Below are 21,536 nucleotides of genomic sequence, written 5' to 3'. Positions count from 1 at the left end.
TGTCCCACTGTGCCCCCCACCCTGTCCCTCTTTGGGATCGCATTGGGGCAATCGAGCTCCCCGGCAGTACCGCGAGTCTTTATTGAATTGCTCTGTTACAGCAAGCTCGGCTCCGGTGGGGAGTAGCGGGGTCCCAAGGCCAGCCCCAGATCCCCCATCCAGCTCAGACCCTGCAGGAGCATCACCCCACTGCAGGGATCCGGGGCCAGCCCTGTCCTAGCACTCTGACCCTCCCCAGCACCCACTGTCCCATGGGATGGTGACACCATGTTAGTGGGCAGGATGTGCCCAGGCCTCCTCTGTGCAGCTCCGGCGGTCTGCAGTACCCCAAAGCCCTGTGAGCCCGGGTCGTGCTGCGATGACAACTGGGGAGGGGTCTGTAGGGGTCCCTGGGACACCATGCCCCACTCAGACAGCACTCTCCTGGTAGCTGTCGTCCTCCAGGAACGTGGTCAGCCTCCTCCCAGGACTGGGGGCCGCATCCTGCTCTGGGGCTGTGACCTCCCCAAAATCCCCATCGCTCTGCTCCTGGGCAAAGTGCACGAAAACCTGCGGGGATGGCATGATGAGAGACAGCACCATGGGACAAGGCCACCTCAGCCTCGCACCTGCCTCCCCTGTCACCTGGTCCAGTGTGGTCTGGGACACAGAGTAGTCCTCGATGTGGCAAGGGCCACGGTGTGCGGCCAGAAGGCTGAAGACGGTGGCCAGGGAGGCGACACGGGCAGGCAGGTGGTACTGCAGCAGTCCCCCGTGCCGCTCCCGCAGCACGATGCCGGGAAAGTGCTGCGGCAGCAGGGCCTGCACCGCTGCCGGGCCAGGGCCCCCCGCCCGCACCACCACCGTGTACCCGTCCCCAAACCTGCAGGGAGAGGGGACACTGCTGCAAGGACTGGCCCTGGCCACCGCCCTCAGGAGACCCCTGAGCCCCCTGAGCCGGTACCTGTTCTTGAGGTGCTGCACGCTGCCCAGGCAGCGGAACCGGCCGTTGACCATGATGGCCATCCTGGTGCAGAGCGCCTCACACTCCTCCATGCTGGGCGGGCACGTGTGAGCCCCCCGGGGGCATAGGGACACTCCCCTCCGGGGGGGTCCCACAAGAATAAGGGTGCTCCCCTATAGGGGGGTTATGGGGGCAGAGGGGTGCTCCCTTTGGTGGGGCTGCAGGCCCTTTGGTGGGGACTCACCTGTGGGATGTGAGCACCACAGATCGCCCGTCCCGGATAACGCCAAGGATGCGCTCCCACAGGAACCTCCGGGCTTGTGGATCCATCCCTGTTGTGGGCTCATCCTGCAACGGTCCCAGCCCAGGGTCAGTCTGGGCAGGACCCCGGTGCTGCTGTGGGGCCTCCCACTGCCCCCCTCACCAGGAAGACGACGGGGGGGCAGCCAAGGAGGGCGATGGCCGTGGAGAGCTTGCGCTTGTTGCCCCCGCTGTACTTGCCCGCCGGCCGGTCCGCGTGCGGGCCCAGCCCCAGCGCAGCGATGCCCCACTGAGCCACCTGCGAGAGACAGAGGAGGTGAGGGTGGGGGCTCCCCATGGGCTAGGGGGGCCAGGGTGCAGGCCCTACCCTGGGGGTCTCCTCCTCCGGGACCCCACGCAGGCGGCTGTAGAACTCCAGGTGCTCCCTCCCTGTCAGCAGGTCCGTGATGGCATCAAACTGGGGACAGTAACCCATGTGCTGGTGGACGGACTGGAGGTCGGTGAGCACGCTGTGGGTTGGGGACAGGTGAGCGTGGGGCAGGGAGAGGTGAGCACACTGCGAGATGGGGACATGTGCCAGGGATACTGTGGGAATAGGGACAAGCAGCTGCAGGGATGAGGATGAGGATGAAGCAGGCTGAAGGGCAAAGGGCCAGGTGGAGCACGGGGACAGAGATGATAGCATGGGTGCTGTGGGGACATGGAGAGGGGTCCGAACCATGGGGTCCCTGCATTCACCCACCTGTGCCCCTTCAACCAGGCCTCTCCCAGCGTCACCTCTGTGTCCCCTGTCAGCATCTTGAAGGTGGATGTTTTCCCGGCCCCGTTCACCCCCAGGAGGCCAAAGCACTGTGGGGGCAGAGCAGGGTCACCGGCAGCCCTGGCCCTGCCCACAGTGCTGTCTGTCTGTCCATCTGTCCCTCACCTCCCCGGGGGGGATGGCCACGCAGAGCCGGTCCACGGCCGGAGCCTTCCTGCGCCGGTACACCTGCATGGAGGAGAGGTGGCACCGAGTGCTCCCTCCTGTCACCGCCGGCATGGCCAGGGACTGAGGGGGGGCTGGAGGTCACAGCAGGGTCCAGCACCACGCACCCACCTTGGTCAGGTCCTTCAGCAGCAGGAGGTGGCTGTGCAGGGGGATGCTGCCCACCCTCGCCCGCTCCCTGGCCACGTCCTGGTCCTCATCCCCCAGCGAGGGCAGTTCCAGAGCCCGTGGCCTGTGGGAACAGTGGTAGGGGCACATCCAGGGCTGTCCAGCCCCTTGAGCACCCCCAGGGTACCCCCCCGGCCAGTGCTCACGCCAGGCGCAGGAAGAAGCGGTGGTACTGCAGCAGGAGGGTGAAGAGGAAGAAGATTATGCCCTCGATGGCCATGGCAAACATGTTCTTCCCTGCCAGGTCCCAGGAGAGGGGGGACACGAAGCGCTTGTCCCCTGCAAGCAGCGAGAAGGGCTGTAGGCATGGGGGAGCCCCATGCTGGGCTTTGGGGAGGGTGAGCAGCCCTGACAGCACCAGACTCACCGAACCTCTCAAAGGCATCAGCCATTGCCTGATTCTTCACCATGTCAATGAGGCCTCGGCCCAAGCAGAAGTGGGGGAAGATGAGGAAAACCTTCTTCAGGACGTGGTTGATGTCATTGAGGTTCTGTCAGGGCAGCGAGGAGAGGGGTAGGGGAGCTGGCACTGGTCCTGGCAGGGAAGGGATGGGGGGTCTGGGGCATCCCAAGGCTCACCTGGTCCACAAAGAGCTCCAGCACAAAGGTGGCCACGCTGCCGTTGATGCCGATGAAGAGGTTGATGCAGGTCAGGGCCACATAGGCGGTGCTGGGGATGCTGAAGAGGAAGGAGGCTGGATACATCAGGGGGGTGATGGACCATCTGCAGGGGGGAGAGACAGGGGCTGGCCGAGGTGCACCCTGCAACCTGGGGGGATTGAGACAGCACCCACCCTCCCAAGCACCACAACCCCCTCACCCCGGCTGCCCCCAGCCCCATAACCCCCTCGCCCCTGTTGGGCTCTGCTGCCCCATCACCCGTAGAGCAGCAGCAGCAGCACCAGGGAGGGCAGGTTGGCCGAGGACACGTAGGATTCCTGCTGGAAGCAGAGGAAGATGAGGATGACCAGCAGTGCAGGGACCAGGTAGTTGCACTGTGGGGATGGAAAAGCCAGGAAAGGGGTCAGGGGTGGGACCAGACCCCTTGGAACTGGTCCCTGTCCCCATCCCCATCCCCACCATGTCCCAGGCGAAGTTGCCCAGCCAGTAGGTGATGGGCTTCATCCCGCTGACGAACTGAAGGTGTTTGGCCTTGCTGACCCGCTCCTCAATGAGGAAGACGACGAAGCTGGCCGGGACAAAGGACATGGCGAAGATCACGCAGATGGAGACCAGCACGTCCACAGAGGTGGCCATCCTGCCGAGGAGGGGAGAGCTCAGCAGGGGCCAGAGGAGGCTGCAGGACCCCCATCCCCAGCACTCACAGGGCGGCCTCGGAGAGCTGCTCCTTGGTGAGGTTGAGGGGGTGGTTGGTGGCCGTGATGCCGAAGCGCGTGGGGTCGGTGCCAGGGGGCAGCCAGGCTCGCAGCAGCCCGTTGCTGGCCACATTGAGGAAGGAGACCATGGCATGCCAGCCCTTGTTGTTGAACCAGACCTGCAGCACGGAGAGGCCTGGGCAGCTCAGAGCCCCCACATACCCTGGCACTGCCCCTGGCTGGGCCTGCAGCACCTGCTCCCACCAGGAGCCCCTTCACTCCCCACCGGACTCCTGCTTCCCTCCAACCCCAGCCACTCTCAGTCCTTCTTGGGCTGCTCCAACCCCAGAGCGGACACAGCTGTCACATCCCTACTGCCCCCCAGCTCTTGCCCCTGAGGGACCCCCAGCCCTGGGCACACCTTGATATTCCTGCGGGCGTCCAAACCCTCGATGAAGCGGCTGAGGTTGGCCAGGAGCCGATCTGAAGGGCTGCCCTGGGTGCAGGAACACAGGGTGAGGAGGGCTCTCCCAGCACTGGGACGCCAGAGCTGAGCCAGGGTCTGAGTGCAGCCGTACCGGGGTGATGCTGAGCAGCACCCGGAGCTCCAGCACCGCCTGATCCACCTCCGCTGCTGACGGCAGGGCCTGGGAGCTGCCGGCACCCAGGGAGAAGCCGCCGTACCTGAGGGAGAAACGGGGCTCCCAAACCTGCCAGAGAGACTCCCACTGCCAGCGTGGCAGGAACTGGGCTTGAGGATCCACGTGGGTCCCTTCCACCCCATGAGATTCTACAATTCCACAATTCTATGAAACCTGCCACCCATTTGCCACCGCCACCCTTGTGCAAACTCAACTCTCCACCCACCCAGACAGCAGGAGGGGCACACAGCAGAGGGCTGAAGGCACCTGGATGATGGCTCTGCCCAGGGACCCCTCAGGCTCTCCCCAAACCCACCAGGGATCTCCTGCCTCTTCCCATCCCTGGCTGTGCCAGGCCCCAGTCCCTGCCCAGCTCACCTCTGCTCATTCACCCACTTCTTGTTCCTCAGCCTGAAAGAAACGAGGTGGGGGGAGACAGAGGAGAGAGAAACCCCCCGAGGGGACATTAGGGCAGCACCTGCCCACCCAGACACGTCCCCAACAGTGTCCCCTTCCCCCAGGTGTCCCTGGGGTGTTCCCTTGGTGTCCCCACAGTGTCCCTGATGTTCCGAGCCCCAGCACTCACTCCTGCCGGATGATCTGGGGGTAGGTCTTCACCAGGTAGTCAGAGATGTTCCTGCCTGTCAGGTTCTGAAGGATGTCCCCTGTGCCCCTCTGCACCTGCAGGATGGACAGATGGGCTAGATGGACACCCAGCCCCGTGGCCTCCCCGGAGCATCACCTGCCCCCACAGCCAGCAGTGACAGAGTCCTGGGGCTACCCCTGCTGAGCTGGGGGTTACCTGGGGTGGTGGGAGCCCCCCGGCCCCCTCGGGACACTCAGGGAGCATCCTGTGTGCCCCTGGCCCGCTGCACTGACACGGGGGGGACGGCTCAGCCTGTGTCCAGTTCCCACGCCACAGCGCTTCCAGCAGGGATGGGGGGGCTGAGGGGGCCGAGAAGCCATCGGGGTGGGAAGCTGGTGGGCACAGCCCCGTCCTGGGCACCCGGGAGAGCGAGAGAGAGAGAGACCCCCATTACCAATCCGGTGTGAACCAGAGGCACTGGGACCAACCACGGGGATGGTTGGGAGTGCCATGGCATCACACCAGGGGCTCCGTGGGCAGGTGGGCACTGAGGTGAGGGCTAAGCCCCGGCTGCCTCCTCCAGCCCTGTCCCACGGGCACTCACGCCTTCCCCTCTTCCTTCATGCACTTGGTGCCGAAGCCGGGCTCGGCCAGAAGCGCGTCCAGCAGCCGGGCCGTGTCGGGGTCTCCTGGGGCGTCGTTGCTGCCGGGAGACACAGGAGTGAGCTGGTGGCAGTGGGGGACGAGGGACACGGCGGGCAGAGGGCTGGGGACACACCTGAAAAAGGTGAACTGCTGCCCGTACATCCAGGGCTGGAGCTGCAGCGGCGGGTACTTCCCGAAGGGCGGCACGATGAGGCTGAAGAGCAGCGCGATGCAGACGAAGACAGCGGGGAGGACGATCTGAGGAGGTCGAGGGGTGGGGAGGAGGGTCAGGGTTGGCTCTGCCCCACCCTGCCCCGTGCCCTGCCCCATCCCCTCCCCGCGGCCCCACCTGCGCGAAGAAGCCGCGGGTGCTGCGCCGGGCGTGGAGCATCCTCTTGGTGAAGAGAGCACGGAGCTGGCGGCAGGTGAGCGCCCAGCCCCTCACCCTGCCGCAGGCCTGCCCCGCCGCCCCCCGCAGCAGGTCCGTTTCCCGGGGCTCCTCTGCTGCAAGGGCAGAGACGGGTCTGGCAAGGGGCTCGTGCCAGGCTGGGCGTGGAGGGACAGGGTGCTGGCAGGGGTATCCCCCCCCACCCCAGCAGGGACGGGATGCTGCATGCAGGAGCCCCCAGCCCCCCCAAACAGCTCCCAGCTCCTACCTCGCCGGGCTCCTTTGGCTCAATGTAAAGGAGAGGAGAGGAGAGAGGGATTACAGCTGGGCAGGGGTCAGCACCCACCCAGGGCAGAGCTGGTGCCCCAAACCATCACAGTCCACCAGACTCCCATGGCTGCTGCCCCCATGCCAGTTCTCCATCCAGGATAAGGGGGCTGGGATTTCATGTCCCATCCCAACCCTTGCACAGAGCTGGACTCCCCCAAACCCACCCTCATCCTGGCTCTTTGCTCTGGGGACACCCCAAAACTGGGAGGTAGAAATGCTGCACGAGGGTCCCTGAGTATCCCCCTGCTTGAAGGGACATGTGCCTGAAGGGATGCCTGCTTGGATGGACACCTGCCCAGATGGACATGTGCCATGGCCCCCAGGGGCTGGAGGTGGGGAGCACTCAGCAGCAGCTCGGGGGTCCCACCTCCCCATCCTTACCCAGCTCTCCATCGGCCACATCCACGTCCCCCGTCTCGCATGGGGCTGCTCCTTTCGCGGTCCCTGACAAAATGAGGACAAGATGCCAGGGCAGGGCCAAGGCCACAGGCTGACACATCTCTGCAGCCACAGGTACACCCAGAGGGGACCCCAGCCCTGGCAGGGACACTCAGGGTGCTGGGGACACCCCCACACCTCTGCTCCAGGCTGCTTATCACCTCCCCAGCACCCCCTGTACCCCAGAGCTCAGCTGCAGCCAGGACTGAGGGGTTTTACCTGTGGTGTCAGTGTCCAGCCCTGTGTCCTCAGCCACCTTCAGGAAGATCTGGGGGTGTGGGAGGGCTGGTGTTAAACGCACACCAACACCCACAGCCTGGTGAGAGAAACCCCCTGAGGGCACCCTGGGAGCCCCTTGACTACAGCCTCTCTGGGTACCTCTTCCAGAGTGGTGTCGGAGATGCCGTAGCTGGAGACCCCCAGTTCCCCCAGGCGTGTGTCCAGCTCGCGGAACAGCTCCCCGAAGGTCCCATCCCTGGCCCCACTGTAGGGCAGGACAAAGAGCACCTCGTGCCCAATGTCCTCCACCAGCCGGGAGCCGGGCACCAGCTTCTGGATCAGCGCTGACAGCTGGGCCACATCTGGGGGGATGGGAAGGGCTGGAAACCTGGGGCAGGAGCCACTGGCTGGCGCAGCTGGCTACAGCTCCATGTGCCCGGCATCCCAGCCTGAGGGTCCACGGGGAAGGTGGGAGAGGATGGGGATCCCCTTCTGCCCCTCCAGTGAAGAGAGGTGAGGAGGCGGATGCAGGGCTGTGCACCCCCAGCTCCCCTGGCTGACGGGGGATGTACGGGGAGCAGCTGAGGGTGACACTGTGAGGGGACAAGACCCTCACCCACGGCGCTGGCGTCACTGCCCCGCTCGCTGCCCAGGCCTGTGTCACTGCTGTGCTCCGAGTCGCTGCCGTCCTGCAGGAAAGGGTGGCTGGACCCTGGCACCCCACAGCAGGACCTGGCCCCCAGTTCCCCCCAATACCCGGGACAGAGGCACTGGCTGCCCTTTGGGGGATGATCACCAGGGCAGAGGCACCCACCTTTTTGGTGACACCGGGGACAGTGCTGGTGTTGCCACCTGTCCCGCTCCGCTCCCGCTTCACCAGGGTGAGGTGGTAGCCGGTGCCCAGCCTGGCCTTGAGGAAGAGGGGGGACCCGCAGCAGCAGAGCCGGCCCTGCGAGATGATGGCGGTGCGGTCCCCCAACAGCTCCGCCTCGTCCATGTAGTGGGTGGACAGGATGATGGTGCGGCCTGGGGACCAGGAATGGACTTGACCCCAGATCCCCTTGCCGGACCCCCCCCATTGCCCCATTGCAGGTTCTCCCCACCAACACATCCCCCTGCTCGCCTCAGGCTGGGGGGCTCAGAGGGCGAAGGGGGGGACCCCCAGCCCTGACCTTTGCGGTACTTGAGCAGCAGCTCCCAGATGCTGCGGCGGGAGAAGGGGTCGACGCCGGCCGTGGGCTCGTCCAGGATGACCACCCGGGAGCCGCCCACGAAGGCGATGGCCACCGAGAGCTTCCGCTGCATCCCGCCTGCAGAGGGACAGCGCTGGGGGGGCTCAGAGCCACTGACCCCCTCTCAGGCACCCAGCCTGACCCCTGCACGCACCTGAGAGGTTCCTGGTCTGCTCTCGGCGCTTGTGGGACAACCCCGTGTCCTGGAGCAGCTGCTCCATCTCCTCCTGCACCTGCTGCTCCGAGAGCCCCTTCAGCCGCCCGTAGAACCAGACGTGCTCCTCCACCGTCAGGCTGCGGGGAGAGGGGGAGCAGGGCAGAGTGAGGGGCACAGGGATGGAGGGGGACAGCCCTGCGTCACTCCCCACACCTCCCCACCCCTGCCTACATGTCAAAGAGCACGTTGTGCTGGGGACACATCCCCATGGATTTGCGGATGCTGTCGATATCGGAGCGGATGTCCCAGCCCAGGATATAGGCAGTGCCCGAAGTGGGGGGCAGGAGGCCAGTCAAGATGGACCTGGATGTGGTGAGGAAAGTGGGTCATGGAGTGCAGGAACAGCAGGGCTTGGGGTCGGGGTGCCCTGTCCTGTGTGGGGACCAGGTGGGGACAAGGGTCAGGCTCAGCTCCTGTCCCCAGCCGTGGCCATGCAGCCCCTCTGTGGCTCACATGGTGGTGGTCTTTCCAGCACCGTTATGGCCCAAGAAGGATGTGATCTGCCCCTCATAGAAGTCCAGGCTCAGCCCGTTGACGGCTGCACGGCCGCTGCTGCCATAGACCTTCACCAGGTTGCGGATGGAGACACCGGGCTGGAGCTCGGCAGGCGGCTCCTCCACCAGCACTGGAAGTGATCAAGGGGTCACATCCCAGGCAGGACCCTTTGCTGGGGGAAGGACCCCTCACCATGGGGTGCAGGACCTTCCTCTGGGGAGCAAGGCCTGGGCTGGGGGGCTCCAGCCCTGCTCCATGGTCACTGCCCTCGGCCACACAGCTCCAGGGTGGGCAGCGACTCACCTTGGGGTGCAGTGTGGGGGCTGATTTGGTACAGGGAGTGCCTAGCTGAGGATGACTCTCCAAACCAGTAGCTCTTCAGGAAGGGGAAATTCCAGGGCTTGGGGATCCCATACTGACCTGCAGCAAACGGGGCTGAGTGGGGCGGGGGCTGAGGGGCAGCTGGGGGTCAGAGGGGCTGCACACACCTGGGAAGACACCCTCGAGGTACCAGGTCGCCAGGCCATAGAGGATAGCATCCAGCAGCAGCAGCCCCATGGCTGCAGCAAAGCTGTACGGGTCTCCTGGCACGGGGCTGGCACCCAGGTTGTGCCACTGGATGCCCACCCCCTGCTCCTCGTAGAGGGAGAAGTAATCGCAGCCGAAGCCGAAGGCCACAGGGGACAGCAGGCTCTGGGGATGGCAAGAATGGCAGCGTGGGCAAAGAGTGGCCTGGGAGATGCAGCCCAAAGACAAGCTGTAGGCCAGACACAGCCTGAAAAACTGATCCTTAGTTTATATGTTATCACCCCTTTTACCCCAAAATATCCCCTTCCCTCAACCCTTGTCAAACCTCCCTAAACCCCAAAACTTCCCCTCTCACCACAAAGCTAACAAGTCTCGCTTATATTCCCTCTCAGAAGCCCCATCCCTCTCCAAAGATGAAATGTGTCTACGTTGATGCTGTCCTCACCGCTGCCTCGATGACCTAACAGTAGATAAGAGCCTAGACTGGGTCAATGACCTTTTTGGACGATAGGGAATAACTGGATGGATTGCATCTTTGATTAAGGGAGCTTTGTGGGTATTCATTGTAATTATTACTGTGTTACTTAAGTTCCCTTGCCTCCTACGTTGCTGCAGAAACGCTGCTGGGAATGCCTTTTTAATAAATACAGAAGGGGGAGTTGTGGGGTATGCCCAGCCCCTGCCCTGGAGGGATCTCTGCTGAGATAAGAGATTTTGCAATCGCCCAGCAGGACTCCCTGGAAAGGCAACCACCACTTTGGTCACGGCGAGAAAAGACAGACCCACAATCCTTTAGGAGACCCTATGCAGATCCTTTGTAACCCATTGGCCTTCACCCATCCCCTGTATCCCTATACCCCCACCCAGAGCACCAGGGGCACCGCAGAGGGGCAGCTCCAGGCGCTCACCACGAGGACGCGGATTGGGAAGGTGATGTAGTCGCGCCAGGCGACGCACAGCACGTAGGGCAGGTACAGCGAGAAGTAGATGATGCCACCGCACGCCGAGGCCAGGTTGGCACGGGGGAAGAAGGTGCTGATGAGGAAGCACTGGCTGATGGTGGCCACCGAGAAGGTGCCGAGGAAGAGGAAGATGACTGCTGGGTCGCTGTAGGGCAGGATGTTTCCCAGCTGCGGATGGAGGCAGGTTGAACCCTGTGGAGCCTCCCCATGCTGGCTCCCAGCCCTGATGTTCTCTGTGTCACCTGCCCTGTCCCCCGAGACCTGCAACCTGCCTTGAGGATGAGGACAAGGAGGGCAGAGCTGAGGAGGAAGGGGATGAAGCTGCTGAGGAACCAGCTGAGCCAGAGGATCCCACTGCTCAGCCCCATGGTCTTCATGGTCTCCTTGAGACGCGTCTCCTTCTCGTGCACCACCCCCTTGATGATCATGGCCACTGAGTAGATCCAGGCCAGCGTCATAAAGAGAGGCAACGAGCGGTTCAGGACCCTCAGGAACCTGGGGAGATACCACCAGACATTCTGCCCCTAGCTCAACACCTCCAGGCCACTGTTGGGCCAGGGACAGAAGGGCACAACCAGCCCTGTGCCATCTCCCCAGGGCAGCGATGCTGCAGGATGCTCGGACGTGTCCCCCATGGCAGCAGGGGGGTCACAACAGTCCCAGCAGTCCAGAGCTGCCCCCTGCCCACTTACACATCATCCACGTAGCAGGGGTAGGGCATCTGCTGGACATAGACCCCTGTCCGTGGGGCAGCCCCAGTCTGCACCCGCACCACCGCCTGCTCCACCAGGTCCTGAATGTAGACGAAGCCTCCCCAGACATAGCGCAAGTCACTGAAGGGGTCAGCTGCAGGGCCTGGGTCCCAAAACCTGGGGGCAGAGCACAGTGCTGGGACCAGGGATCCCCTGGCAAAGAGCACAGGCTGCTTGGCTGGCCATGGAGACACACAGGGTGGGCATCCTCCAACCTGTCCTTGATCTTGTTGGTCCTCGCGACATCATCGATGTCCATGCGGATCTTGTAGCGGACGTGGGGTGGCAGTCCAGGGGCTGTGGCATTGATGGGGGGCTGGAAGACCACTGCTGCCCAAAACTGCTGCTCCTCCAGCAGCTCCAGGGCCCGGGCTACCAGCTGCTCCTCTGTGGCCACTGCCTCGATCTTGTCCAGGCAGACACACTATGGGAAGGCAGGTAGGGGTCAGCGGGCATGGGGGCACAGGGGGGCAACCCACCCACAGCAGGGTGACACGCACCTCCATGAACTGTGACAGCGTGCTCAGGACCGCATCCACATCAGCGTACACCTGGTGCCACGTAAGGCCTGGCCCCCCCACTGGCCCCGCCAGGAACGTGGCCAGCTCCGGCAGCTTCCAGGAGGTGCCGTTGAGGAACCCGTCCAGGATCTGGGCTGTGCTTGGGGCCAGCAGCAGGTCCTGCAAAGCACCAGGGTATGGGAGGCCATGCAGCCCACCCTGCTCCACCTGCACCCCACCCTGCTCCTGGCCAGCTGCCCCCCCCCACACCCCACCTTGCACCCCACAGCAGCCCTGTTCCCGATGGGAGGAGCCTGGGGTCACGCACCTGGAGAATCTGCATCTCCAGGCTGCTGTTGAGGAGGGTGTAGATTCGGGGTCCCAGCTCCTGCCAGGCACCCCCCAACTCCCCCAGCACCGCCAGCTCCCGGAAGGTCCGATTCACCTGTGTGAGGGAGGTGAGACAGGTCCAGGATGAGACCCCCCCAAACCCCCCGGAGCCACCTGCAGCCCCCACTCACCTCAGCCATCACACTGTCGGGGCCGGGCCCGGGTGGCGTGTACAGGATCTTCCCCACAAAGAGGGGCTTGATCCCCTGCCAGAAGATCTGTGAGAGGGGGTTGGACTCCAGGCTGCGGAGCAGCTCCCGGCAGAAGGGACCTGGGGGTGCAGAGCCCTCACCACCAGCTCCACACCACCAGCCTCCACTGCCCCACACAGCACCTGGCCGAACCCCCCACAGCCCCCCACTTACTGCTGCTGCCTGAGGCCACGGGTCTCTTCTCCGAGCTGTTACGGTCCAGGAAGGCTTTGACGTCATTGTCCTCGTACCAGTTGAGGGAGGGGATCCTGAGCCCCCCACCCTCGGGGTGTCCACAGGCGATGCGTGACAGGGCTGTGAAGGCACCCGTGCTGGTGCTGCTGGTGTTGGGGGCCCTCAGCCCCCCTAACTCCTGCCGCAGCTCGGCCAGGCTGGTCATGGAGGAGACCTGGAGAGAGTGGGATGAGAGTGGAGCAGGGCACTGGGGGGCAGGGACACTCAGGGACACGGTGTGGGTGGGTAGGGGGCAGGGGAGTGAGGGGTGTACCTCCTCCATCAGGGATGTTGCATCCCGCAGGAAGGTGCCCAAAGCTTCCACGGTGCCAGCGATTCCGCCCAACTCTGAGCTCAGCTGTTCCTACAAGGGGACATGGGAAGGGGGTCACAGCCCTGCCGGGGAGGCCAGGGGTCTCTGTCTCGGTGCCTTCCAGCACCCGACCGCGCTGGGGGCTCACCGCCAGGAGCCGCGGGAAGTCCATCTGGGAGAGAAAGGAGCTCTCCATGGCACGGAGCTGGGAGCTGGGCAGTGCGCACAGTCCTTGCTGCAGGCTCCGGGTGGAGTCGGCGTCGCCCTCCACCAGGAAGCTCCCCAGGACCGAGGCGTTGCAGACCAGGGCTTTTAGCGGGAGGCGAATGCTCTCCAGGGAGAACTGGAGGGAGAGGGGGGTCATGATGCGGTCACCGGCAGTGGGCACCGGCAGTGGGCACCGCGCCGACACTCACGATGCGGGGGCTGAGCCGAGCCCCCATCAGCTCATCCACCAGCACCGGGGGCAGAGATGTGTTGGTCCGCAGGAACCGGGAGAAGGTCTCGTTCTCTCTCAAGTATTCCCTCACCGGCAGAGCTGGGGGAGCAGGGGTCAGACAAGGGGTCTCGCTCCCCCGGCACTCCCCGCCCCCGGTGCTCACCCCTCCGCTGATTCCCACTGTCCCGGAGCCGGCGCAGGGCGGGCAGGAGCCGAGCGAAGCTGCGCAGGAGCCGCTGCCCGTGGCCACGGAGCAGGACCTGCCGGGCTTCGGTCAGGAGGCGGGAGAGGCTGTGACATGGGACATGGGGTGGGCAATGAGACCCCGGCCCAGCCCCGCTCTGCCCCGCAGCTCCGCGGCCCCGCCGCTCACATGGAGCCATCGAAGTTGCCCACCACGCCAGGGGCCTCTCCCGCCGTGGGATGCCGGAAGCAGGGGTTGTTCATGTTGCAGATGATGCCCTGCAGCCAGGGCAGGGTTCCTGCCGAGGGCAGCGCCTTGTTGGGGAAGTGGCCTAAGGGAGAGGGAGGCAGGTTCAGGGGGGCAGTACAGGACCCCCGGGACCCCACACACACCCGAGTAGGGCGATGCCAGCGAGCCCCCAGCCTGTGACCACCTCCCGTGTTTGTCCCGCCGGTGTCACCCCAAAGGGCTCCCGTACAGGGGCATGCAGAGGGGGCTCAGCTGGCTCAGGGGGTCCTACAGGGGACACTCACACTCATGCTGCTTGAAGGGCGGGTGGGATCGCCGCACTGAGATCAAGATAAGGAAGAGGAAGAGAGGCCACAGGATCTCGATAGCCAGCTGGATCTGGGGGAAACGCAAGGTTGGTGGGGGTCTCGGTGCCCATCAGTGTCCAGGGCTCTGCCTGCCCCTGTGCCAGGCACCAGCGGCTCTGGGTAGCCCCACCCCAATCGCCCACTCACCCGCTGCCGCCGGCGGTAGGTGAAGTTCTTCCAGAGCAGCAACCCCAGCTGGGTACCCACGGCCATCGCGCGGGTCCTGCGGGTGAGAGCAGGGGGGGGCAGCCCCAAGCCGAGGGCGACGGTTGGGCTCTCACTTCCTTCTGGTTCGGGGCTTATCACACCCCGGGCACAGTGCCGGGCACAGGGCTGAGCTCCGGGGCCGGCAGGAGCCGGACAGCATTCCTGCAGCAAAGCTCCTTTCCGGAGCTAAAGGCTCAAATCACATTCTTTCCTAAATCGAAAGCACCAGAATCGGGCACGAGCTCTGTCCAGGAGCCAGGAGCACGATTCAAAGCCCACGCCAGGCGCAGGGAGCAGCCGGGCACCCCAGGAGTAGCTCCAAGCCCCGGCGAGCTGGGCAGCCAGGGGAAGTCTGAGACCTGCCCGTGCCTCAGTTTCCCCGTGAGAAGGATGTGGGTGGGGCTCTCATCAGCCCAGGAGCGGAATTGCTCCGGTTCTGCGGGCTCCAGGAGCGAGCTCCGACACCCGGATCCCGCGGGTAGCAGCCGCATCTCGGCCAGTTTCTGGGAATTCACCCACCCCCGGAGCGGGGCCAGCAGCTCCGGGGCCCGGCGGCAAAGCTCTGCCAAGGCAGCTCAGTGACGAGCCCGGTGGCGGCGCCGGCACGACTCAACCCGCAGCGTTCCGCCCCGGTGCATCCACCCGCGCCCCGGGAGAACCGAGCTCCGGGGCGGCTCCCCGGTCACCGCGAGCCCGGGACACCATCACCACCCCCGACTTGCCCCTCGTTTTTCCCCGGGGCCGGGGGAGCCGCGCACTCACCCGCCGCCCCGCGCTCGCCGCCATCCGCCCGCGCCTGGGGCTAAGCCGGGTCCCGGGCGCAGCCAGGATAAGCAGGCACGGGGCAGCGGGATTAGGATCCCGGCTGGGAAATCCGCCTAATCGGCCTGCGGGGCCGGACACGAGTGGGTCCGGGGGCAGGATTCCTCCAGGGATGCAGCGGGGTCAGATGGGGTGACACGGAGAGAAAGAAGCAGCTGCCGGGGTGGGGGTTACACGGGGAGACAGAGGTGTCTGAGTGTCCACATCCGCTGGGACCGGAGGGTGCTGCGGAGCTGCCGGTCCGGGGGAGCCCCAGCCCCGCGGGGGCGGCGGCTCTTTTCGGGACAAAACAACCACAGAATCCCTGGATCTTCCCGAGGGACTCGCGTGGGAATCTGCTCACTCATCTCACGAGGACAAACACGCCGCGTCGCTGCAAGCGGGAGCTCGGTGGATCCCGCGACCCCGGCACCCCCCGGACCGGCAGCTCCCGGCCCCGGCACCCTCCAACCTCGCGTCCCCCAACCCGGTTCGGCCGCACGGAGCCCCGCTCTGTGCGGAGTCACCGGGAGGCGGACGGGCCGGGAAGACGTGGGGACAGCCCGGGGAAGACAGGGACAGCCCAGGGGGGCCATGGAGACAGCTCGAAGGGACGATGAGGACAGGCCAGAGGGGACATGGGTACATCTCCGGGGTACGATGGGGACACGAGGATAGCCCCGGGGGGGGGGGGCGGGGAGGCACTAACAGACTCGGGGGGATGCTGGACGACCGAATCCGGCCGAGACCAGCAGCCGGGACACAGCCCCCTCTCTCCGCCCTCGCAGCCCCCGGCCCGGGACCCCCGTTACCTGATGCCGCTGCGCGGCCTCTTTAAGAGACCCCGCGGCTCCGCCGGGCGCGCGCAGGCCCCGCCCTCCCCGCGCTACAAAGTAGCCGTGGGTGTGACGTCACGGGAGCCGCCTCTTAAAGGGGCCGGTGCGGCGGGGGGACGAGGAACAGGAGTACCGCTCCCGCCCCGCCCCGCCCCGCCCCATTCCATCCCACCCCATTCCACCCCGCCCCATCCCGTCCCACCCCACCCCATCCCATCCCATCTCACCCCACCCGTGGGAGCCCCACGGGGCAGCGCGGCTCTCCGAAACGCAGCATTTCGCCCAAAAAAGTGGATCCCTTCCCGGACGGGCACGTTCCGTCCTGTCCCGTTGGCACCGTTAATCACTCATCGATCAACCGCACATCCATTAACCCCGCAGCCCGTTCCCGGCTCCCGCTCTTCCCCCTGGGACACGCAGCATCCCGCCCCACCACCCCGGCACCCCAGCGGTCTCACCCAGGTCTGCAGCAGCTCGCAGCCCCCCAGACACAGAGGGACCCGCCTGAGCCCTGACAAGGTGCCTGCAGCAGAGACCAGCTCCTGTTTATGTTGAAAGGTTGTTTTTTTAAAAATAAAAGGTTTCAGTCTGAGAGCATCTGCATTAAAAACCGCACGAGAGGGGAGACAGGGAGACGCCGATGGGCACCGGCTGCACTTGGACACCGCCCTGGTCTGCAGGATGCGGCCGTCAGAGTCAGCCCTGGCTCCAGCCTGGGCGATCAGATTGCTTCGGTGCTGGCTGTGCCAGGTGTGCTGGCTGTGCCAGGTGTGACAGCTCCCAGCCCAGCCCTGCGGCCATCACCGTGGCCTCAAAACCTTGGTCCCTATGAGTTCTGCAAAAAGGGCATTTCCAGCATCTAGAGATCCCACCAGAGTGCAAACCTGTGCACAAACATTCACTCACAAACACACACAATCCTGAGGCCGCACAGTCTCTCCCAGATGTGCTTCCCCCGTGTCCCACTGACCCCAGTCCCTCTCCTCCACAGGGATGAGGAGGGTCCTGCCAGCACAGGGATGAGCAGCAGCACCAGGGGCACCATGGGCAGCCACTCCTGCTCCTGGCTGAGGGATCTGGGGGCATCACAGGGGTGCATGGTGGACACTGAGTGCGTGAGAGGTGACACTGTCCACTCCCAGGTGCTGGAGCATCTGCCACCTTCCTGCTGCCCCAGGTCTTGGGGCTCCTGGGGGAACCGGCTGGGCTCCTCTCTAGAAACAGGGTCTTTATTTCCTTGCTCAGAAAAATAGATTCATTTCCAAAGTTAAAAAAAAGAGTTTAAAAAGAGGGAATGATGAAAGTGGAGGCTGGAATGTGGCTGGCAGTGGGGCTGTACATGAGATGTTGCAGACGGGGCTGAGCCGTCCCGCTCAGTAGCTCTCCTCCTCCTCATGGTAGTAGTGGTACCCGGGAGGGTCCCCGCTCTGGTCACCGGCGGCGTTGGCCACCTCGCCCTGGCTGCCCTGTGGGCAGTACTTGGGGTCGTAGATCTGGCGGCCAAGGCCAAAGACCTGCCCACTCTGGTTGGCGCCCTGGTTGGAGCCCATCTGCAGCGACATGGAGGAATTGTCACACTTCTCTGTCCCCATCTTGGCATCATAGATGTGTCTCCTGGTGCCGGGAGCTGTCATGCCCACCTGGAAGGAAGAACAGGATGGAGCAGGGCTCAGCTGTGGTCCCCCCACAACCCTCCCCAGCCCGGTGTGGGGGCTCACCTGGCTGGCACACTTGTTGGTGCCCATCTGGAGGCTGATGGTGGAGTGGTCCATGGGTGGCAGGATCTGATTTTTGGGGTCGTAGAGGTGCCTCCGGGTGCCATAGGCCGTCATGCCGGACTGGCTGGCACACTTGTTTGTGCCCATCTGACAAAGCGGTCTGGTGAGGAGTGTGTGCTGCCCCGCATGTGTCCCTTCTCCCCTTGTCCCTGTCCCCCAGTGCTCCCTGACCCATCCCAGGCTCACAGCTATCGAGTGCTGGACACAGAGCCAAGACAGTCCCAGATCCCAAGGACACTTGAGGCATTTCAAGCCTCAGGTACCTCCAGCTGTGCTTGGAGCTGTGACAGTACTGAGAATTTGATAGCATTGGGCACCCCTTGTCCAGCCCCCCACTCTGGAACCCTGTGGGGCAGCCCACCTGCAGCCCGATCACGCACTGCCCAGCCTTCATCTTGGCCTCGTCGAAATTCCTCTGCTGCTTCTCCGAGTACTTCACACCGATGTCCACCCCGCTCTGCAGCCCCTTTGTCTTGGCCTGCCGGGAGTGGTTGTGAGGAAGGACAGGGGTCCCAGACCCCCCACCCTCTCCCTGGGCAGGGGGAACCATGGGGTCCCACAGGCACCAGACCAAGCTGGAGGTCCCCACATGGCTGCAGCCCCTCCCAAGCTGCTCATCCCCCCGTGCTCACCATTCCCGCCAGTGCCAGCAGTGACACCTGCACCTGCGTCAGGTTCCCGCTCTCAAAAAGGTCGTTGGCCTCAAAGAGGTCCACAGGGTTCATGCCATAGCTGGCCATGGCCTTGATGAAGTTGGAGAGGTTCTCAAGCTGCAGAGAGGTAGAGGGGTGAGCCCCGGAGGGTGACGGCAGAGGGACAGCGGGTGGGTGGCAGCAGGGCTGCACCTACCTGGTGCCAGTTCTGAGCCGAGCGGTTGATCTTCCTCACCGAGTTGGGCTGCAGCTTGTTCATGAGCCTGGAGGGAGGCAGGGGGGACATGGGGCAAGAAGAGATCCCAAGGGGCCACAGGGCATGGGCCCCTTTTGGGAAGGTCCAGCCCAGGCCTCCTCCTTGTGAGGCAAATGCCCCCCCTCCAGGTCCCTCTTTGTCCTCAGGGCTCTCCCCAGACACAGAAGCTTTGGGGGTGACTCCAACAGGTCCCTCTGGTGCAGATCCAGCCCACCTTTCCCACAAGGTGGTGAGGGTCCCCTGGAGGGTTGGCATCCCCCATCCCCACCCAGCTGGAGTGGGGGCGATGCTCAGCATTGTCCCAGGACTCACTCGCAGAGGATCACCCCATCCTTCAGCCCCTTCTGGAAGTCAGGTCCGATCTGTTTTCCTGTGACGCTCTCAATCCACGTCCGCAGCTCAGCCTCCTTCTGTGGGTCATATTTCTGGGCAAGCTGGGGGGGGCAGTGGGAGGACAGCTCAGGCAGGGCGCAACATGCACCCCAAACCCCTCATGGGGACAGTTCCCCCCTCCCTGGGATGGGAACGGGGACAGGAGCACGAGGATGATGCTGCCAACAGACGCAGCAGCCTCTGAACCATTCCAAAAGTATAAGAAGGAACTGCCCATGGGATTAGGGGGAAGTGCCCCCCCGGATTTGTCCCTCCCTCTCCCCTGGAGCCCGTGGGAGCCCAGCTCCGAGCCCTGGGGGTTGTGGCCACGAGATGCTCTCCCTTTCCCTTCCGGCGAGGCCCAACCTCCGCCACAGATTCCTCGGTCACCGCGGCTATGCCAGGAATGTGGACGCCTCCTCCCAAATGGAGACCAGCTGCCAGGGCCGGCAGCATCTCCAGCAGCGTCGTCTCGGCCCCAGCCCGCAAGGGAAGGGAAAGGCCTCCTGGCCTGGGGTGGGGAAGGGCCTGGAAACCCCAAGTGCTGCCCCAGCCGAGCCCTTCCGATGCTCAGCTGGCACCTGGGGGTGGCCCCAGGGCAGCCACCAACCTCTCGCCCATCCTGTCCCTTCCCGGCCCCATTATGTGCTGGGGCCATGAGTCCTCAGGGATTCCAGCCACACAGTGGGATGGGCACAGTCCAGCCCAACTATGTAGTGGGGAAATGCTCCGGTCCCAGCGGGGAGCTTGACCAATGCAGGACACCAGATCACGCTCATGACGCCACGTGTGTCCTGGCTGGGGGATTTTACAGTCCCACCAGCTGATTTTCTGGAGCGTGAGCAGCTGAAGCCTCTTCCCTCCCCACAGCCAGCCTGAGCGTTTCCCAGGGCATGGGGGGTACATAGTGGACCAGCCCCAGAGGGATCCCACCACTGCCCAGTCTGCAAGGGCTTGCACAGACTGGGAACGCGACACTGGTCTAACTGGTTCCCAGTCGGTGATGTCACCCCCATCAAACACACCAGGGCAGTCGGACTGGCTCATCTCTTGCTGAATCAACACGAAGCACCGAGAGCACGCAGCGGCGAGGCCCTGGCGCGTGTCACCCGCTCTGCCGGGGCAGCCAAGCCCAGGGCAGGCCAGGGCCCGTCCGCTCCGTTACGAAATGCAAATCCCCTGCGAGGCCAGGTAAGGAGCTCTCGGCCACGGCCACCACATCCCGCCGCCACGGCCGTGGCAGCCACGTGCCCGTCACCACTTGTCCTTTCTCCTGCCTGCCCTGGCCCCGTCCAGGTGTCCCCGGGCGGAACACACACAAACGGGACCACCGGCCACCTGCCTGGGGCCGGGCACAGCCACCGACCACCCGGGGCTGCTGTGTCCCCCTGTGCCCCCCGGCCCGGCAGGACCCCCGTGCACTGTCGAGGGCGCAGGAGGGTGCTGGCAGCTGCCTGAACCCCGCGGCACCCGGGTGCCTCCTAGGGATGCAAGCAGTTCAGCCGGAGGCTCCTATTCCTCTTCCCCCTTCCGGCCCCGCGGCACTTGGGCGGGAGAGTCACCGGGGCCGCGGGGACGCTGCCGGGTCGGAGCATCCCGCAGAGCGATGTGGAGCTGCGGGGAAGCAGAAAGTGGAGAAGCTTCGCGGAGCTGGTCCGGAGCCGCGGAGGACCGAGGCCATCGCCCCCAGCCCCGGGTGTGATGGGAACGGTGTCCCGCGGTTTTCCAGGGGCAGCGGAGCCACAGCGGCCACCACACGGGAGACACCCAGCCCCGGTCCCCCATGACACCTCCCTGGGACCCTCTAGGCAGGCTCAGGGCGACCCGAGACTGGGAGCTCAGCTTCGGCATCCCCAGCCCTCAGAGACCTCGGTACACTGGGTCCTTCGGTTCCGCATCGCCCCGGGAAGCCCCGGATTTCCATCTTCCCGGAATCCCCCAACTTCTCCACTCTCGGCCGGCTCTGCATGCCTGGGGCACACCGGAAACCCCCCCGGCTCTCCAGAGCCCGGGATGCAGCCGGGACGCCGCAGCAGCACCGGGATGCCCGGCTCTCCCGAGCGTCCAGGACCACCGGCAGCCACAGCGCCCGGTGGCCCCGGTATCCCCCAGCCCCCGCTTCGCCCCCGTCCGGTGGTCCCGGTACCGCCCGGCCCCCGCCGCGGCTCACCCGGTTCTTGACTTCGGCGGAGAGGCCGTAGGACGGGCCCTTGTTGAACTGGGAGCTGCTCATGGCGGGCAACGGAGCCGGTACCGGAGCGGGGAGAGGGCAGCGGGGCCGGTACCGGAGCGGGGTCGGGCGGGGCGGGGGCGGGGTCGGGCCCGGCCCCCCCGCGTTGATTGGACGGGGAAAAATGTCCAAATAAGGGCAGGAGCGGCCGGATCGAGCGGAGGGTCCCGAACCCCGGCATTGGGACCCGGGGGGCACCGGGAGTCCAGGGCCGGGGCTGGATCCGTCCCGGGCACACGGGCACAGGCCACACACACGCACTCGCCCGCGGGCACACGCACACACCGACAGACGGGCCCACGCGTGTGCGTCCCCACACACAGGTGGGGGCACCCTGACCCACGGGCACGTGTTGTGCACAATCACACACACGCACCCCCGACCCACGGGCGCTGCCCTGCACACGCACAGCCACTCGCACACTCACTCACTCACCCATGCACTCAGACA

The 21,536-nt window shown here is 65.0% G+C and overlaps 2 protein-coding genes and 1 pseudogene across 4 annotated transcripts; all 3 read right to left on the bottom strand.

Moving 5' to 3' along the window:
* Positions 1–57: 57 nt before the first annotated feature.
* Positions 58–14,305, bottom strand: ABCA7 (ATP binding cassette subfamily A member 7). Of its 3 annotated transcripts, XM_068997094.1 has the most exons (49): positions 14,101–14,305; positions 13,891–13,984; positions 13,547–13,688; positions 13,337–13,464; positions 13,151–13,272; positions 12,883–13,077; positions 12,696–12,785; positions 12,362–12,596; positions 12,128–12,267; positions 11,935–12,051; positions 11,607–11,786; positions 11,322–11,530; positions 11,047–11,223; positions 10,627–10,849; positions 10,301–10,522; positions 9,353–9,557; positions 9,168–9,284; positions 8,823–8,994; positions 8,541–8,672; positions 8,307–8,446; positions 8,093–8,230; positions 7,735–7,946; positions 7,537–7,609; positions 7,080–7,282; positions 6,921–6,969; positions 6,645–6,707; positions 5,895–6,049; positions 5,679–5,803; positions 5,505–5,603; positions 5,117–5,312; positions 4,901–4,995; positions 4,693–4,725; positions 4,252–4,357; positions 4,095–4,169; positions 3,683–3,852; positions 3,438–3,615; positions 3,237–3,352; positions 2,937–3,081; positions 2,725–2,848; positions 2,504–2,636; positions 2,301–2,421; positions 2,130–2,192; positions 1,947–2,053; positions 1,572–1,713; positions 1,368–1,502; positions 1,188–1,291; positions 944–1,036; positions 625–862; positions 58–549 (listed from the first exon to the last, which is right to left on the bottom strand). In XM_068997094.1, exons 1-49 carry the CDS (start codon positions 14,164–14,166, stop codon positions 409–411), a joined length of 6,738 nt encoding a protein of 2,245 aa, XP_068853195.1. In that variant the 5' UTR covers positions 14,167–14,305; the 3' UTR covers positions 58–408. The 3 variants fall into 3 exon arrangements, with proteins under 3 accessions (XP_068853195.1, XP_068853196.1, XP_068853197.1); XM_068997095.1 differs by lacking the exons at positions 12,696–12,785; positions 12,883–13,077; positions 13,151–13,272; ... (2 more) ...; positions 13,891–13,984; positions 14,101–14,305 and having other exon boundaries at positions 12,128–12,202; positions 12,362–12,515; XM_068997096.1 differs by lacking the exons at positions 58–549; positions 625–862; positions 944–1,036; ... (3 more) ...; positions 1,947–2,053; positions 2,130–2,192 and having other exon boundaries at positions 2,304–2,421; positions 2,730–2,848; positions 14,101–14,249.
* A 2,705-nt stretch (positions 14,306–17,010) lies between these two features.
* Positions 17,011–21,147, bottom strand: CNN2 (calponin 2). The gene is made up of 7 exons (XM_068997108.1): positions 21,027–21,147; positions 18,797–18,918; positions 18,425–18,491; positions 18,208–18,345; positions 17,937–18,053; positions 17,516–17,662; positions 17,011–17,437 (listed from the first exon to the last, which is right to left on the bottom strand). Exons 1-7 carry the CDS (start codon positions 21,087–21,089, stop codon positions 17,171–17,173), a joined length of 921 nt encoding a protein of 306 aa, XP_068853209.1. The 5' UTR covers positions 21,090–21,147; the 3' UTR covers positions 17,011–17,170.
* LOC138099770 (uncharacterized) lies at positions 18,933–20,878 on the bottom strand (annotated as a pseudogene).
* Positions 21,148–21,536: the final 389 nt, after the last annotated feature.

Source organism: Aphelocoma coerulescens, chromosome 28 (genome assembly GCF_041296385.1).
Source record: "Aphelocoma coerulescens isolate FSJ_1873_10779 chromosome 28, UR_Acoe_1.0, whole genome shotgun sequence".
NCBI classification, from domain to species: domain Eukaryota; kingdom Metazoa; phylum Chordata; class Aves; order Passeriformes; family Corvidae; genus Aphelocoma; species Aphelocoma coerulescens.
Note: the sequence above shows the minus strand (reverse complement) of the source record. Positions and strands in the feature narration are given on the sequence as shown.